At 32.0% G+C, this 18,857-nt stretch overlaps 4 protein-coding genes across 8 annotated transcripts; 1 reads left to right on the top strand and 3 right to left on the bottom strand.

The window, feature by feature from the left end:
• Nucleotides 1–4,528: 4,528 nt before the first annotated feature.
• On the bottom strand, nucleotides 4,529–6,631 carry LOC124920102 (protein FAR-RED-ELONGATED HYPOCOTYL 1-LIKE-like). Of its 5 annotated transcripts, none has more exons than XM_047460510.1 (4): nucleotides 6,412–6,628; nucleotides 5,654–6,114; nucleotides 5,489–5,582; nucleotides 4,529–5,394 (listed from the first exon to the last, which is right to left on the bottom strand). In XM_047460510.1, exons 1-3 carry the CDS (start codon nucleotides 6,453–6,455, stop codon nucleotides 5,497–5,499), a joined length of 591 nt encoding a protein of 196 aa, XP_047316466.1. In that variant the 5' UTR covers nucleotides 6,456–6,628; the 3' UTR covers nucleotides 4,529–5,394; nucleotides 5,489–5,496. The 5 variants fall into 5 exon arrangements, with proteins under 5 accessions (XP_047316466.1, XP_047316465.1, XP_047316464.1 ...); XM_047460509.1 differs by having other exon boundaries at nucleotides 4,529–5,387; XM_047460508.1 differs by having other exon boundaries at nucleotides 4,529–4,800; nucleotides 6,412–6,626.
• Nucleotides 5,107–5,319, top strand: LOC124920103 (cyclin-dependent protein kinase inhibitor SMR4-like). Its single transcript, XM_047460513.1, has one exon. It carries the CDS (start codon nucleotides 5,107–5,109, stop codon nucleotides 5,317–5,319), a length of 213 nt encoding a protein of 70 aa, XP_047316469.1.
• Nucleotides 6,632–6,955: 324 nt separating the features above from the next.
• Nucleotides 6,956–11,372, bottom strand: LOC124920101 (probable protein S-acyltransferase 16). Its single transcript, XM_047460507.1, has 7 exons — nucleotides 10,927–11,372; nucleotides 8,045–8,137; nucleotides 7,857–7,958; nucleotides 7,692–7,769; nucleotides 7,515–7,613; nucleotides 7,353–7,448; nucleotides 6,956–7,280 (listed from the first exon to the last, which is right to left on the bottom strand). The coding sequence occupies exons 1-7, from the start codon at nucleotides 11,173–11,175 to the stop codon at nucleotides 7,197–7,199; spliced, it is 801 nt and encodes a 266-aa protein (XP_047316463.1). The 5' UTR covers nucleotides 11,176–11,372; the 3' UTR covers nucleotides 6,956–7,196.
• Nucleotides 11,373–13,905: 2,533 nt separating this feature from the next.
• On the bottom strand, nucleotides 13,906–16,181 carry LOC124914797 (laccase-17-like). Its single transcript, XM_047455409.1, has 5 exons — nucleotides 15,878–16,181; nucleotides 15,567–15,811; nucleotides 15,355–15,483; nucleotides 14,307–15,254; nucleotides 13,906–14,208 (listed from the first exon to the last, which is right to left on the bottom strand). The coding sequence occupies exons 1-5, from the start codon at nucleotides 16,147–16,149 to the stop codon at nucleotides 14,078–14,080; spliced, it is 1,725 nt and encodes a 574-aa protein (XP_047311365.1). The 5' UTR covers nucleotides 16,150–16,181; the 3' UTR covers nucleotides 13,906–14,077.
• Between the last annotated feature and the right edge of the window lie 2,676 nt (nucleotides 16,182–18,857).

Raw genomic sequence — 18,857 nt, 5'->3', positions numbered from 1 at the left:
AGATTGACCGTCAGGTCTGAGGAGAAGACCGTAGGTCTGAGACACTGAATCACTGCATCTCTGATCAGCCAATCAGATTCAAGGCTTCGAAATATGACCGTTGGCATATTTCACCTATAAAAGGAGGCAGTTGCAGAAGAGTAAATGCGGGACATTGAGCAGTTACGAAGAGTTACTAAGCGGGACAAACATTGGGATAACAAGAGCTAAGTGCATTTACTACAAGTGATAACAAGTGTGGTATTCTAAGGAAGCCTAAGTGCCAAATTCTAAGTGTGTGTGCTACAATTTCAGTGTAAATTGTAAGAGTGTTATCGAGCAGGAAATAAGTCTCGATCGAATTGTATTTGTATTCCTTAGTGAATATCCTTCTCGCGGTTTCGAGAGGAAGGGGTGACGTAGGAGTTCTATCTCCGAACATCCATAAAATCTGTTGTGTTAGTTACTTTCTGTTGGCTTCACTACATAACCGACTAACCTAACCATACCGCTCCAAACCGACTCCACACTGACCATACCGAACATCCAGATTACCGAAACCGACCCACCATTCCTCAAATCTCCATCATCCGAAACCGACACTGCCTATCATACATGAGCACCGCTTCAACTTGAAAGCAAACCTCTTCCGCGCTTGAACCTAGTTCAAGGGTTTGTGACAGGTTGTGTAGTATTGAAACCCCGGGGTTAATCTCTAGCCGGATTAACCACCACCCTACGAGTGAGAACCGCTAACCGGTCCAACCCCCGGTCCACCAGCGGCGACCTAGATCCTAACAAAAATTAAAATATTACCTTATGAATCTATTAAATAATTATAAAAATTCAAATAATCCTCCAAATATATTAATTAATATTATAATATTATTTTATTATTATTTTTAATTAATAAGAAAATATGTTTAAAATTTTTAAATGAAAGAGTTTATGTCTCTCTCAAAACAAAATAACAAAAAAGAAAATATTTGAAATTGTTATTATGTTAATATATTTGTATTTTTGTATTAATAATTTTAAAATTAATTTATAAAATATCTAGTATGAATTATTGAATATACAAAATAAATTATTAAAGAATATATCAAAAAATATATATAATAACATTTAATTATAAATTACCGAATTTTAACCCACAAACATGATTTCTATATGAGTGTAAACAGACACTTAATTACAAAATTAAAATAAAAAATGATAAAGTCAATTATTAAGATAATACTTTAACCTATTAAGCTAAGAATTTATTTAATAAATATAATCTAACTATATTTTTTTTTATAGTGCTGTGATATCTTTTCGACCTTGGTTTCGTAGGGTAGGTCAGAAAGAATTGTGGGTTGCATGAAGTAATTGATACATTATTTACCTTCATAACATTGTATTCTTGTTCTTCAGTAAAAAATATATATAATGAGTTAGGAATGTTGATGTTTTTTTTCATTGAGTTTATCTTTAATATATATATTATCTGTCCATTCATAAGTTTTACATTTCTCTTCTTTCATTTTATTACAACAATTGTCCCTAAATTAAACAATTAATACACACAATTAAAAACTTTAACCCACTTACTTTCTCATCCTCACTCCCCTCTCTCTACTCAATTGAAAGTCTCTCTTCTCTAAATATCATTCGTGCTCGACATCTTCTCTAAATATACCATCGACGAAGGGGATTTCGATTCATCTGTTATTCTCACTATGAGCGACATCGATTCGTGCTCGCATGTTAGGATTGAACCAAAATCAGTCGATTTCTTGCTCGATTCACGGGTCCCTCAAATTATGTCGGAGTCTTGATTATCTGCATGGCCAGATTCGACGCCTAGTGTGTTCAACTCGCTTTATTCGCTGGATATGGAAAGTATTTCATCGATGGTGGTTGAATCAGAGACTTTGACTTCGATATCCATTAAATCGGACTCCCCTTCGTCGATGGTGGTTGAATCGGACTCTTTGGCCATGTTACTACACACTAATGCAATGGAGATATGTAGGTCATTTGTAGAAATTTTGGTTATTTATTGCCCTACCATTTTGTTGATACCAGAATATACCATTTTGTTGATACCAGAATATGCTCAAGTGATATAGGATTGAAATTATTTATTGTGAAATATGTGATGTCTTAGACATTTTATGACTGAAATATGTGAGATTTTTTAGATGAATTATACATGTTGGGTTGGTGAGTTTATGAGTGAAATATGTGATGAAAATATTTATATCAATGTCATGTTTACAACTAAAACATAGTCCATTATTTGGAGGTATTTTGTACCTATAAACATACAAAAATTGTCATGTAAAAACTGACTTATTGCCCTTTCTTTAAAAAAACTAACCTACATTCACAAAAACTGACATGTACCCTCTCTAGAGTGTACCCTCCATCTAATCAATAGCTATGATAAGATCTTCCAGTGTATCTATCTCATTTGCTTCCATCAAATAGTCCATACATTCCTTTATTAAGTGTAGATCCACTTCTAGGGCATGTGGAAGCATGCCTGCCCTAAGTTGTGAATATTTTTGATGTGTGGGAGCTTGTAGTAGTTATGACCCTTTGTTTTAATTATTTCCACCATGCAAGCTTATAAACTTAGAAATACATTATTGATGGTAGTATGTGATAGTTCATTAAATGATGTTTCAATCAACTGTGTAGACCGATGTTTGTACCTGTAATGATCGCAATGGTCTAAACCATCCCAAACCATTAAGGTTAGTGTCGGGACTATTTGGTGGTTGAAATACAATGTGAATATTGAATCCTTTAATATTTACAGCAACCATTGACTTGTTGGATTATGAAATCCTTAGAGGACCTATAATTATGTCACCAATAAGACAAAATAAATATTTAGTCTTATTTAGGAGACTCATTAGAGTACAAGAGAAACTTATATAGTGTAATTTATGTTACCTATCAAGCAATCATTTGTAACATGTCTAGTGATTGAATCCAAAACTTTTACCTTTAAAATACCTACTATCCTCTTCTTTGATTTTCTTCTTGTTGGAACTATATGTGTAAAAGGGAAAATCTCATTTTTCCCATCAAATTAACACTCATCATTTAATGCATATATGGGCTTTACCACCGCACAAAGAAAAATAACCTTAGTTATGAATATTTTGCTCTGACAACTCCTATATGGATTAGGCTCACTTGGACACAAATAATATCTCTAATTTGTTTTTGTAAGGTTGAACCACTTTTCATCGATATGAATGATATTCTCCATGCTCTTGAATTTGATTACATTCTGTGAGTAGTCAACTGATAATGATTCAAGGCTAAACTTGATTTTACTGATCATGTTTGCCTATGTTAATGGTGGTTTTATTGCAATTGAATGAGCACTAATCAGTTTCTTTTTAAACCACCTCCCACTAAAGATTTACTAATCTTCATTTCCTTAGCAATGCTTCTATATGTTTTTTTGGGTTAAATCAATGTATTGTAGTTTTGAACTATCAAAATTGCTTGTTGTAACTCTTTTCATATTTTTATTGATTAGATGTATGGGCATACGTACTTGTAGTTGTTTCTTTTCCACTATCTAAATAGCACCGATTGTTTGTCGACTTGTCGACTGTATCCAAATTTTGAAATCTCCTCTTTAAACTTGTCCCTTCGAGGTTTTCCTTCATTATTGCCTTCCAAAAAAATTAAGCAAATGAATTTCTAATTATTGGCTTTGAGTTGAACATTTTTTTGAGTGATTGAATATGAATTTATTGTTATAAAATGACTATTTATAGTAGGTGAAATTTTGTAAAATTAAGAGGGAAATCTTTATGTATTTTAGGAGGGAAAATTTGAGAGAAGCTTAATTTGTGCAGTTCAATTTTAATTTTCATGGGCAAATATTTTTTTTGTTTTACTTTCACACTTTTCAACCCGCCACTACACATATAATATTATTATTTTTTAGTAATTGTGCCCACTACAAATGTAAATCTTAGCATGGAATGGATGTAGTATATTTTTTCTTCTTTTCTTATCTTAAAAATGACAAATAAATTCAAAATAAGGTAAAATACTAATTCACAATCTATAAACTTTGACATATTTATATTATTTTTTAACTTAGCAACAATAAGAGATGGATATCTTTAATCTCTCTGAAGTTCTAGGTTCGAGTCTGTTAGACGTCAAATTTTGCGCCCGATTAAATGATTAAGTGTGTTTGAGAGCTATATGTTTAACTCGCGAGGATTAATCGCACTTTGAAATATAACTCGGACATATTTATTTTGTCCAATAAAATAATATAGTTTTCATGTATTTTACTATTTTGGTTGATTATTAATTTCAAATTGAGTAAAATATTAGGCTAGTTATTTGCCAACTCATTTGTTATTTAAATAATTCACCATCCTCAGATGTTTAATTAATCAAATCAATAAAATTATCAACCAAAAAATTTCAATATATTTAATTTAAATAAATATTAATACTTTTAAATATTTTAACTAATAACTCAACTTTTCATAATCTCGTTAAATCATACCAAACAAAATTATTTAAATAACCTAAATAAATTACATTATAATATATTTTAACAATCTCATTATTTTTTATTAAACAAAATCCTAAAACATCAGGATCAAACAACAAGCTCTAAGGTGCAAAGATAAACGTTTGGGCTGGCTAAATTTGGGCCATTTTATATTATTACAACAAAACACCTTGGGCCAGACGATTCGTGTAAAGTAGTTCCTGTTTGGAATGATTATAAAACATCAACACTTGCAAATCACCATTCACCACGCATCCTGTCTTGACAGTGAACTGAAAAAAACAAAAACCAAATTAATTTTGCCGGGAGGAGCCCAGTCAGTCAACATATAATTGTCGCCGCCATGTTTGAATCTCCTGTTCTTTCAACACGCCATTCCTTTATAAAAAACAATCACCAAACAGTTCCCCTTCGATCCGATCCAAATTCTCTGTTTCCACAGACAACCCACATTCTCACTTTTCATATTATATAATATAATACCTCTTTCTTCTTCTTCTTCTCTCCAGCAAATCATTCTTAAACAGATCTGACTGAATTACCCAGATCCCAAGAATACCCATTACCCACATCAATCAATGGAGTTCCACCTATATCAAGAAGAAGAAGAAGATGATGCAGATTGCACCACACCCAAAAGCCGGGAATTTCAAATTCCACCTCCCGCTATGTGTCCTCCACCACCAAAGAAGAAAACTCATCGTCCCGCGAAACGCCACCCACCAAAAAACGGCTACTTCAATCCTCCAGACCTCGAAATTCTCTTCACCGCCGCCAGAACCTACCATTAGCAGTAGCAGCAGAAGCAGCTTCTCCTCCTCCTCTAGTCAGTGACTAATTTCATTCTTATTATGATTTCCTAATTCCTTAGCTAGTTTAGTCAGTTATGTAATTCTTTCTTCTTCATTCAACAATAGTTATTTTAAAATATGATGGAATTCATTGAATTTGAAAACTTACTTCTTCCTTTAAAGCATAAGCATAGAAAAGTACTGTTCGAACTCTTTATCGATAGTTAGTTTATCCTCCCTCTTCCTCTCAGTAACAGCATTTCCTGCAAATGAAAACAAGAATTGTGTCACAAACTTGTATGAAAAAAGAATGAAGAACATAAACTAAACAGACCTTGATCGGTTGTCCATCTCCCAGATGATAGAACATAACGATTATCGTTATCTACTTCCATCCCCAGCTGCTCCAAGCAACCATATTCCATTAGATTTCCAAATTCATAAAGATCATCATCCTGATAAGACTGGACCAATTTCAGTTTGCTGTTGTTTTGTGGATCAATGATGATGCTAGAGGAGGAAGAAGATCCTCCATCCAAAGAATAAGATGGACATGTCTTTGCATTTCCGGAATCCATTTTTGACTCAGCAGAGTTAGACATCGAAGAATCGCAATCGTCCACGAAACTGTTGCTATCTATTACTGACTCTAGTTCATCATCATCATTGTTAGCAGGGTAGTCATAGTTGAAGTTTCGATCCCCAAATTTATGCTTTGGTAAAGGCAAATCTAATTGTTCAGCTTGTAACTTCCTTTTCTTATTCAGCTCCATGATTGTTCTGTCAATTTCATAACTGCAGTTGAAATAGTAGATCCAGACAAAATTAACAACAAATGAAACCCTAGCAATTAAACAAGCATAATTTCTTACAGTAACCACCTAATAATGATAATCAAGAGAAAACAAAGCCATTAACAGACAGAAAGAAAGCGCTTAAAGATGAAGCAAACAGAGATATCATCAGATTCTTCGATTTTTTAGTAGAAATCTAGCTCAAACACATGATCAACTACTATAAGAAGATCAATTTACTAAACAGATCCAAAACAGGCAAAGATGAAAGAAGTTCAAAGTTGAAATAAGAACAAACCTGGAAATCTGAAATTGATTTCGCTTGTCTACTACCACCTCCATAGTCGCCACAGATGAGAGAAGTAACTACTAACCTGAAGAACAAGTTCGCTGGAGAATTGAATTGAACTGAATTGAAATCTGAATATTAGTATCTTCTTCTCACCTTCACTTTAGGTTATCCTCTTTTAGTCCTATAATCCTTCCACCACCCATTCCAATGATCAATCTCTTTCTTTCCCTCTCCCACGCGCATATCACGTGATTATATTATTTAAATTTTTTATTTTCTCACTCCGGAATAGATACTCGGGATAGAAATAGAAATACCCGTCGGAGTCATTATCGAGTAATTTAAATAAAAATCGAGTTCGGAGGTTGATATTTCACTACCCGACAAGTAGGGTACTAAAAATACCCGTCGGGTCAGTATCAGGTAATAAAATGAAAATCGGGTTCGGGGATTGATACTTCACTACCCGATAAGTAGGGTACAGTTTCCCATCTCTAATACTGAGTAAAATTTCGACCGAAATTTGTTACACTTTAATTACATTATATTGATTAAATTAATTTAAATTTTAAAAACAAGTAAAATAGCAAATTTATCTTGTATGGACATGATACAACAATTGGTTGTGTACATATCATCAATCTAGTCCAAATATACAATTTTTAGAAACTAATTGGTTTTGACCATCAGTATAAGATGAAGATACTCTATTAATGAACAAAATTTATCGGTAAAACTAAGCAAACCAAAACCAAATAAGCTCTCGCTTACTTAAACGTTGAAACTTGATCTCATGCAGTTCGGAATCTAAGGCCTGAACCAAGATGGGAGGTTGTAGTTGGACATACCCAGCATAAGATATTCGAACCGAGAACCTGAAGAAGTTATTAAAAGCTGTTAATAAATCAATTTTTCCTCTGGATTATTATGAAGGAAGTTTTCATTACTGATTTCAAATTCTCAAATGACCCGAGATCGTATGGATGCGAATACACGTCTCCTCGTTTCTCTGCCAACCACATGGCCCTCACTGCTTCATGATACTACAAAAGATTCATATAATTAAATAAAAAGGATTATATAACTAAATTGATGATTATTTGTGAGACCTCTATAGTTGTCTTGTTTCTTAAGATGAGATAGATATGCCAACCCAACAAAGTGCCCAGAGTTATGGTCAGTGGGACAAGCAAAAGTGTAGATATGACCTGGAATTAATGAAAAATGATTAAAAATCAAACAAAAATCGAAAAAAATACAACTAATAGGAGATGATGGCATATTACATATATGGTTCTGAAGGAACCTTTCTTCTGTTCATCATCGATTTCTTTTTCATGCAATATACTACCCACGAGAAGAACCTGAAATTTCTTCGTATAACATTAAACTGTTTTCTATTTTTTATGTCATTTACATATTGGAGATAGAAAAAAGGAACAAGGGCATACCAGGGAGTAGACAGATGATGTCACAGCATACAGAACAAAGACAAAGAAGGTTTTGTAGTTTTCATAGCCAACGCAGTTGTTCATCCAAATGCAATGGTGATCCTTGTTTTTACATCAACAGACCAAAAACATTCAATAGACTTAAACGCGTAATCATACATGGAGGAGCGTATAAGATATAGAACTACCATTCGCAATACACATCTTTTACATACGCGACAATGATGTGTTCGTGGAGGTTTAAAGGTGGAACATTTCTCGCAGTATTTCAAGTCTCCTTCCTGCAATCCAGTTATTAAGCACTAAAACCTTTAACAGGAGTTATTTCCATTAATTATTGTAAAAAATAATGTAATGAAGGTGGTAAAAAGAATGAAAGATGTAGATCATAAGATGTGTAGAAACTTTCTGATAGATTTCTCATTAACAAAAGATGTATTTTTACACAAGAAAGAATGTTCTAGCTACTTTTACATTAAAATAATAATATCTACATCTTCTAAGTTTCTAACAATCTTGAATATGTTGCCCCCCTCAAGGTGGAACCTGGTGATATCTAAGACCGACTTGAATATTAAATCATGAAAACGGGAGAATCAGGAGCCTTAGTAAAAGCATCAGCTAACTGATTTGTAGAAGAAATATAATGGGTAGAATGATCCCTTCTTTAAAGATGTTTATTGTGAACTGACAATCAATGTCCAAGTGTTCGGTCTCTCGTGAAACACGGGATTAGCATTGATGTTAAGAGTTGTATTGTTGTCACAAATAATGTATCAATTATATCTCACAAACAGTAGCAAACATACTTCTATACTCAATTTCAACAGTTGACCTTGAGACAGTATTTTGATTTTTAGTTTTCCATGAGTGTAAAGAAGATCCCAAAAATATGTAATACCTTGTTAGAGATCTTCTAGTATCCAAGAACCTGGCAAATCCATTGAGATCTAGAGAATTTTGAGATGAATAGAACAACCCTTGAGAAGAATTATCCTTTATGTAACTTGTCAGGTGTAGACTGTAGTGCAGCTTCCTAGTGTTGTTGCATTGAACGACATTCAAACTAACTCAACTGTTGAGTAGCAAATGCAATATCGGGTCTTGTAAAATTTAGATTAATAATCTTCCAATCAATCTTATGTATCTGGATCACATAAGAGTTTCCTTTCTTTGTGAGTTGAGATCCTTTTGAATAGGAATCTTTACCGGCTTAGCTCCCAAGAATCCAACATCATATACTATGTCAAGTGCACACTTATGTTTGATGAAAAATCCTTGCCTTTTCAATGCAATTTCCCATCCTAACCTTGCTCACCTAGGTCTTTAATAGTAAAGATGTTGTGTAAGAATGATTTTAGAACCATAACTTCTTTTAAATTGTCACCTGCGACATTGCATCATCTACATTTACATGCAGAGAGATGAAACTTTTTTTTATGTTGCCTTTGTGAATAAGTCGTTGTCATGTGTAGACTTGGCTAAAGCCAAATGACTTCAACTTCAACTTCAACTTCAAACAGAAATCCAGGTTCCACTACCTAGAAGCTTGTTTGAGTCCATATAAACTTTTATTTAACTCGGTATACTTGTTCACAGATAGTTGTAGGGTAACTATTGAGGAACTTCATAATACCACTAATCTAAAACGATAGAGATATGGTAATCTAAGAACAAAAAATTTAACGAGGTTCAGCTAACAATGTCTACATTTTCGGGGAGTTGTCTATTTTATAGGTATTCCATGGAATAAAGGTCTAACTTCTAAGTAACCCTAAGTTATAATGTTTCTATTCATAGGACTACATTAAGTCACAAAGACTAAACTACCCTTATGCCAACCCACTAATAATAAACTCAAATTACATGAACATATAAGTAATATCCAACAATAACCATCGGGAGGCCAAATATATACTTCTTCTAGTTCAACCATATCTACCCCCATGTTTGTAAGCTCTGCTCCTTGTATCCCTTTATCCTTTTCACCAGTCAAAATATCCATGCACTTTGAAGCACACATTAACATTACCTCCTTCCATGTTGCAGTGTGAGCAATACCGAACAGATCTACTAGGGCTTCTTCCTCGACGTCTGCTTGCAAATGTGTTTGTATTATCCCTTCTTGCATATTTCTTCTTCAAAAACATTGCAGCATGTTTCCCTTTATCTGCGTAGAGAGATTGTACTTCCCTCTTTTTCTCAATGCTAATGGGTATAGAGTATGTCTTATTAGATTGGTAATTGATCCATTACCAAGATTTGACTACGCATTTGTCCAAAATAGTCATTAAGTGCCACTAAAAACTGCATTACTCTATCTTCAGCTGCAATTATATGGTTTTATTGGAAGCATTACAAACACAATTTGCATTGCACATACATGATACATATAGCTACTAGTCTTAAACACTAAAGTCCATCCCATATTGTTTTCAATTTCATGAAGTATATTCCAAATGCCAGTGTTCCTTGACTAATGAAGCTAATTTCTCTCTAGATGTGATAGACTAATGGAAGTTTCCATATATTTTCTCTAGTTCATCCAATAGTTTTTTAGCAGAAGTAGTGTATATGATTGCTTCAATAAGATCCTTGGAAATAGAGAAGTATCCAAGATCTCACCATTCAGTCTACCTTATTCCATTGATCTGTCTTTGCATGTTTCTGAGATGAAGCTAAGTTTTGATTGGGATCCTAGAGAAATTGGATTTGCTCTGCTTCAGCTGAGATAATTGCTAGAATGGCTCCAGGATGGTCTGTATGTTAAGGAACTAGAATTTCTTCAATAGAGTATGTTGATCCTTCTACTCCTTTTGATTTGAAGCTGCACTATTCTTTTATATATGATGTTCACAGCAGAAAGCAAACCCTAAGACTAACATTAGAAGGTAATCATCCAGACTATAGAAACAGATCTGAACAAAGTTTGGTCATTATAGAAACATGAGCTAAACTATTACCCATTTCGCATCTGAAGAGGACCCATAACATGAAATTCTATTCTACCACAATTGTCTCAAATGAATTGAACGAATGAGAGAAATGAAGATGCATAAACCCTACGTACCTTGAGCTTATCCTCGACGTCGGGTACGAAACTTGAGGTTACTCGGCCAGGATCGGTAAATAGGGCGATAGTATAACTGTAGATGCACAAAAGGGCTAAGGCGGTAAAAGCGACAGCGTTGATAATCCCAGGGGAAGAAGATAGACCGAACCATTGGTCAACGAAGACTAATACAGTAGATACATATATGTAGATGATGGCCGCGATCACTACTGTGACGGGAAAAGAGAATCGGAATCTCTGTTTCATTGATGAGTATCACGTATAGCTCCCAATTAGATATGTGATTCGAAGGGATGAACGGTGATGCTGGCCGGAGGAAGTGTTGCAAGTGACGACAGAGGCACCGGCGTACGGATGTACGGCGGTGTCTCCGGCGAGATATGGTTGATAGCAGCGGGGAATAGGGAGAGGGGAAATCAAAATTAGAGAGAAATAGATTTTACTTTAGCTTGAAGGTGGTTTGTTCTTAATTTTTTTTTATTATTCAAAATTTATATATCATTTTTTTTTAAATCTTTTCATTTATAACTAAAATATCAAAATATTTGACTTTGTTAAAAGTATATATATATAAAAAAAAAAAAAAAAAAAAACTTGTCCAATTACAGCTCAAATTCTAGTATTTTTATCCAGATCATTTTAAATGGGAAAAAATATTTGTTATTTACATTCCAAATTTATATATTTAAGATTGTCAAATTAGTTTGGGTGAGTAACAGATAAAATATTTGAGAAAATTCAAAAACTATATATTTAGTATTTATATTTTATAAAATTTCGGAACGACAATAACTTTCTGTACAATATATTAATTTGAACGTAGTTGTATTTAAATTTAGTGTTTTTTCTTCATATACGCATTCCAAACTCAAACATAATTAAAATGCTTCAAAGAATGTGTGAGATTAGTTGAAAAAAAAATTGAAAAGAGATAATTGTTTAGAGATAACATAATCAAAATTCGAACCACATTTTATAAAGAAAACAAAATTCAAGTTGAGTTTCAAATAACAAATGAGCCAAAACTAATATATATATATATAATGATGCTTAATTTTTAAAGTGTCCGGATTGCTGGGTCGAGAGCTGTGGTTAATTTGGATACTTGGGTCGGACTATGGGCTGACCCATTTTTAAATTTAAAACGGTTAAAAATAAAATTAAAAATGCTAGAGGTATGTTTCGAACTTGGAACCTAACAAAATAAGTACAACTCTTTAACCAACTAGGCTACTAAGACTTTATATTTTAAATTCAACACCAAATTTGATAAACGCTGGACATTTTAACATTAATATAAGTTCAACTTTTTAACTAACTAATCTATATATATATATATATATATATATATATATATAATGATGCTTAATTTTTAAAATGTCCGGATTGTCGGGTCGATAGCTGTTGTTAATTTGGATACTTGGGTCGGATTGTGGGTTGACCCGTTTTTAAATTTAAAACGGTTAAAAATAAAATTAAAAATGCTAGAGGTATATTTCGAACTTGCAACCAAACAAAACAAGTACAACTCTTTAACCAACTAGGCTACTAAGACTTTATATTTTAAATTCAACACCAAGTTTGATAAACGCGGGACATTTTAACATTAATATAAGCTCAACTTTTTAACTAACTAATATATATATATATAATGATGCTTAATTTTTAAAGTGTCCGGATTGCCGGGTCGAGAGTTGTGGTTAATTTGGATACTTGGGTCGGATTGTGGGTTGACCCGCCTTAAATTTAAAACGGTTAAAAATAAAATTAAAAATGTTATCCGTAATTTTTTTTCACTGTTTTTTATATTATTAATCGTGCAAATGCACGAGCTAAATGCTAGTTATAATAATTAAACTTACTAAAACATAATCAAACAACAAATTTCATAATATCAATAAAAACTCTTCAAATAACCAACATCAAACAAGCTCAGTGTCTTTGAATTGGATTTTTTTATTAATGAGAAAAATGTATAACATAAAATAAATAAATAAATTATACAAAATATTTTCTAGGTAGCTATCACTACCACACATACAAACAAAATTTATAGTCAAACAACATTACAAAGATTGAGTAACAATTTTTTAATGGAGTGGATATTTTCCTTTGAATGAAAATTGAACATTCTTACAATTTTTTAAACTTTTTTCATAAGATCTGATTAAATGAAAAAAAAAAACATTATTAAAATTTAAAAATACTGAAATATTTTTAACTTAGGGCCAAGAAGTTTTTAAAAAATTTAAATAAAAAAATATTTTAGTAATTCAATCTAAATAATTTTAAATAACTCACGTTTTTATTAAACATAATTTTCTACCACAATCTCACAAATACTCAAATAATCCAAGATCAAACAATTTTGAGTTCTTGAAAAAAAGATGCATTTATTTTTATTTTATTTTAAAATTTTATATTCATAAATTACACACTACAAAAAATGTTTGTATATGGTTAAAAACATTTTTCTTCCTTTTCATACTATTCACATTATTATTTATTAAGTTTGGGTTAGATAATATAAAAGCATTAAAAATAAAATTAAAAAAAAAGGTAATTGACTATTACTCTTTTCATCAAATGTAATCTTTCTTTTTTCATAAAAAAGATGTATAGATTTGTTGATGAAATAAAATTTGAAGAGACTCAATCTTAACCAACTTAATATATTAACTTAATTTGGTCATAAGTTAAAAAAGAACTAAGTAAAATTATGAATTGAAACTTAGAAAACATTTTGCGACCAACAAACCTACCACCCCACAATTAGTCCAACATTTAAATTGTAATCTGGGTATGTTAATTTACTATTTTTAGCTTAAAATTTTCATTTTTTTAAATGTTTGAAATTTGTAGATAAAGTTTTCTTGAACTTCTAAAATAATAACATAATCAAAATAAATGTTTTATGTTTACCTTACCCTTTTACTTAAAGAAAAAAAAAGAAATAATTGAATTGCATGCACATTATATTCAAAATATATTCAAAATATATAATCAAGCCTTCAAATAGCAATAACAATTATTCTTTAAACAATATAATGACTTCTTCTCACAAGATTAAAAAAATATACTAACTCAAAAAACTCAGAAATTGGACTGAAAATAAATATAAAAAACAATACAAAGAGGTGGTTAATGATTAGCATTTAGGAAGATCCACAGGAGGAGGAAGCAATTTTTGATTGGGAAGTTTTCCATCCAAAACAAGCCAAGCCATCTTTAAACCCCAACTTGTATGAATTTCTAAGTGACAATGCATGAACCATACCCCTATTCAAATCAACACATTTAATTAAATTCATAGATATTTAGCTCATTGAATATATATATTAATCTTCTAGTAATATATATATATATATATATGTTACCTGGATTATCAGCTAAGAATCGAATAGCAACCCAACCACCAGAAGGCACTCCAACCGTATTCCTTTCAACCGGGTCGACAAGATTGAACTTACTCGGATCCTTATTCATGTCAAAGTTTCCAAAACCTCGGCCAACGACGAAAAAGTTGAAACCGTGAAGATGGAAAGGATGACTTTCGGCACCAAGAATACTTGTATCTTGCAAGACAAGTTCGACATTCGTGTTAAATGGAAGAACCATAAGTTTGGTCCCGTTTGTCACCATAGTATTGTTTGGAGGATTTCCGGTGTAATTAAACCAATTAGGGCTATAAGGAAAATTGGGCGAGTAAATTCCTCTAGATTTTCCGAAAAAATGAGCTTGAAGAAGAGCCGTTTTCGGTTGAATAAAGGAAATGTTGCTAATCGAGGCTGCAAATTTGGTCCCATTAGGCCCTTGGCATGTTTGGTTTTTTAGGTCACATGGACTTGTCCCAAGTCCCACGGTGAAAAAGAATCGTTTGTCTATTTTCTTAGGAACATTAGCGGGATACTTACCACTAGCTAGACTTCTCAATCTACTTGTAAAATTTGTCGCAAATGAAGTGTCGTTTAGAGAAGGTAACGTCGGTTTAAATAAGGGAAGTCTTTTTACGTGAGAATCTTTGTACTCTAATATACCAGCAACGGTTGAGTTATCGAATGTTCCTTGGCCGGTTACATAAGGTCGGGCCATCATATAAAAAGTGGCATTGGGAATTTTACTATGAGTCTTGAGGAGAACGTTTGTGGTTTGACCAGGAGCGATTAGAAGAGTTTGTGTTTCGAAAGGTTTGACATAAACAGCGTCAACATCGATAATAGTAAGAGTGTGATTGGCGATGCTAAAGAAAAGCTCGTCGTTAAGTGCGGCGTTTATCAATCTAAGGAGATATGTTTTACTTGGCTTCACTTTTAACTTGAATGTATCTGCAAAATAATATTGTAAATGTTAAAACAATGCAAATAAATGAAATAAAATTAATATTAGACTTTAGACTTTAGACCATTAATTAGTTACAAATTAAACCTTTTGCTGAGCAATTGTATAAGGGTCCAGGAAGACCATTAATGGTATAAGCATCTGAGACATTTGGTCCACCCCCAGTTTGTAAGGCTTGATTTATTATTGCCTCGGTATCACCATTAAACCATTCACCTAAAATTTAATTTCAATACTTGATTTAGTAACATTAATTGATTCTATGTACTATAATTAATTAAGGTTTTGTGAATACATACCAAATATAATGGGAACTTCTTTGTAGGGTTTGACAAAAGGATAAGGGGTACCAAGCATAGGGAGAATGATAATAGGTCCATAGAGACTTGCTCTTAGCCATGATACATGGGCATGCCACCACAAAGTTCCTCTTTGACCCACGATCGTAAAATTGTATACGTAGCTTTGTCCGGTTTGTATAGGACATTGTGTTACATACGCTGGTCCATCTGCCCAACCGCTTTGAAGTTGTCTTATTCCATGCCTGTCAATATCGAAAAGAGTTAAAAATGGACCATGTTTGAACCTAGGAAAAGTATATATAACGTACCAATGGATAGAAATATTATTAGGGACTTGATTAATGACTTTGATAAGGAGACGATCGCCTTCCCTAGCAACAATGCGAGGACCAGGAAACTGGCCATTTACGGTAACCATACTCTTTGTGTGGCATAATCTTGTCACGTTTTGTAACGCCACTTTAAATGTGTAATTTCTTGTCACGGATGCATTCAATGGCGAGAGCCCGTGGAGGAGAAAGATAGCTGAAAAAAACATGAATACTTTTGATAAAGAAAAAGAAGTCATCCCTCTAGTCATGATCTTTGATCGAACTGATAATTGCTCGATGGAGAATATGATAATGATGAGAATAAATTATATGTTTCTATATATATATATAAAGTATGGAGAAGGTGTTTGCTTGATAAGAGATAAAAGGGTAGCTTCAAAAGTCTATCTTGGTTGCACCATATGGGCTGTTGAAGGACATCTTTAGAGTGTTATCAAAGATAATTTTTTATACACACATGATTCTTGTAGCATATTGCTCTGGAAAAATATATATGTAATTTTTATTTTTTTTAAATTTAAAATTTAAAATATGAGGTTTAAATGAGAAAATTGTTAATAAATATATAAATATATGTTTAATTAAGTTATGATCCATAATATATTTATAAATATTATCTTATGTGTGCAAAAGTATGTTTTAAAAAAACACTTTTATAACATGTTTTAAATATTAAAGTTGTTCTTAATAACTATAAACAACTTCTTTAATATTTTTCTCTCTAAAAATCGTTTAGAAAAAGTTAAAAGTTATTTTATTTTTGGTTCTTTAATGACTTATCTAAGATCGAAGGTTGACTTTTTTTTTCATTATTCAAATTTGAGTTAGTTTAATTTGTATTTTGTTCGGTACAACATCTTGTTTAGTCATATCGGATTTTTTTATTTCGAATAATACTCTCAACTTTTGTTGAGTCGTTGGTTGTTCACACTTGTCAATTGTCTTGGTGATTTTTCTCAAATTTGTGTACATCTCATTTTTAGCAGCAAATGAGATTAAGTTTGTAGATTTGGAGTTGTTTCTATTTTGTTCAATAAAGAGTTCTTAAAACTGATATTTATTAGAAGGGTCTCCTACATATATCCCTTAATTTGTACGAAATTCTCATTATTTTGAATATATATATATATATATATATATATAAACAAATTTCGGACAATGACAAATTTCACAGTCGCTCAAAATTTTTAGTAAAGATTCTTCCGACACCGCATGATTGGTTTGTTTGGTTTTTTTACTTCTTCACTTATCGATATGAAACTCAAACGAGTTCGTATTTAGAGTTACCTTCAATATATTTTAAAGTTATTAAATATTAATTGAAATTGAAATTTTGTTTTTTTAATGTTATTTTGTATTATTAATTTGTAAGTTAATATTCCATACATAATTCCTTATTTATATTAATAAGAATTAACTCTTTATAAAAAAAAATTATTTCTTCTACAAACACAAGCTCAGATCCAAAATGGACCCAAAATGGACCTAATTTGAACTTTTAATAATTTTAGAATAAATATACTAGATAAGTGTGCAAGTTCAACTATTGAGAATATGAGATTTAATTAAATGTTTGGTACAAATAAAACCCATTTAGCACCAAGATGTACATGAACTTGTATATTCAGTATTATGGGTTGAGTTCTCACCTCATGAGTATTATTTAAAATAAATAAATAAATTAGAAATCTAGACTTGGTACAATTTAAAAAGATGGCTAAGGGGATAATATCAATAATTATTATTTTTAACAAAATTATTTTCTTAAAAGGAATAAATAAATCTCAACATAGTCTCACACCAAACCAAGCTGATACTTACTAAAAAAAAAATTAATAGTCCAAAACAAACCGACTAAGATAACCAACAAATCAACTATGCCCCCACAAATCAAAGAGATGATAATCAAATACCATAACATCGATCACAAAATATCACAAAATTGTTCGTCGTCGTTAAGATGACAATTTGAAACCGTCCCGCGAAAACCGAACCGAATTGTCCTGTTTGGAACGGGTTTTCCCCGAAACCGAATGGGAATGGGACGGGGATGGTATTTGTGTCCCCTGTCCCGATCCACCCTGATTCTGCTCCGAACACCATAAACATAATTAAATATATTAAATTATTAATATATTTATTTATTCACTATATTTTATAAGAGTAGTAAGGTTATTTTTTTATAATAATATAAAATTTTAATATATTAAAATATATATTATATTAAAAAACTCGTTTATATAATTTTATTGTATAATTTTTATTTTATTTTAAATAAAAATAATTATTAACGGTGCCCCGCAGGATTTTCCGAAACCGAAAAAAATCGAACGGGGCGAAGATGGTATTAAAAATATCCCCGAAATTAAAATGGTGCGGGGACGGTAAATGCATTCTCCGCCCCAAACTGCCCCATTACCATCCCTAGTCGTCGTCATGCCCAACATAGTCAAGAGGAACCGAATCGAGACACAATTCCAAAGAGCACCAACAAAACCTGATCAGTCAATCACCGATGATGCCAAAAATAAAAACTTAAAGGGGACAAGACAAAAACCAAAACTCCCACATGGAACATGCTCATGATCGACTTCCACACCGTATTAACTACCACAAGTCATTTAGTAAACCAGAATAAACCAACTAAAAACCAAAACAACAATAACCATAAATCCGAGACAAATCGTTTAAACACATCTTCCAAAATATAAAAGGGCAGCAAAATACAACTTCAAAACCTTTCTTATCTTGTCTAGAAGATAAATATTCTAATCATTGTTTTCTTTTAATTTAGCTAACATATTAGCATATTCTAATTTTGTGACTTTCACACTCAATTTAAGGTAGCCTAAATGAGAATGAGAATCGAACTTGTTTGTCATATCTTAATATTTAAAATTATTTTGTGAGATAGTGTTATAAATATTATTTATTTTTGTATAAATGGTGTGATGCT

The sequence above is a fragment of the Impatiens glandulifera genome, chromosome 1 (assembly GCF_907164915.1).
Source record: "Impatiens glandulifera chromosome 1, dImpGla2.1, whole genome shotgun sequence".
NCBI lineage: Eukaryota > Viridiplantae > Streptophyta > Magnoliopsida > Ericales > Balsaminaceae > Impatiens > Impatiens glandulifera.
The sequence above is the reverse complement of the archived record's forward strand: the minus strand, read 5'-3'. Positions and strand labels throughout refer to the sequence as shown.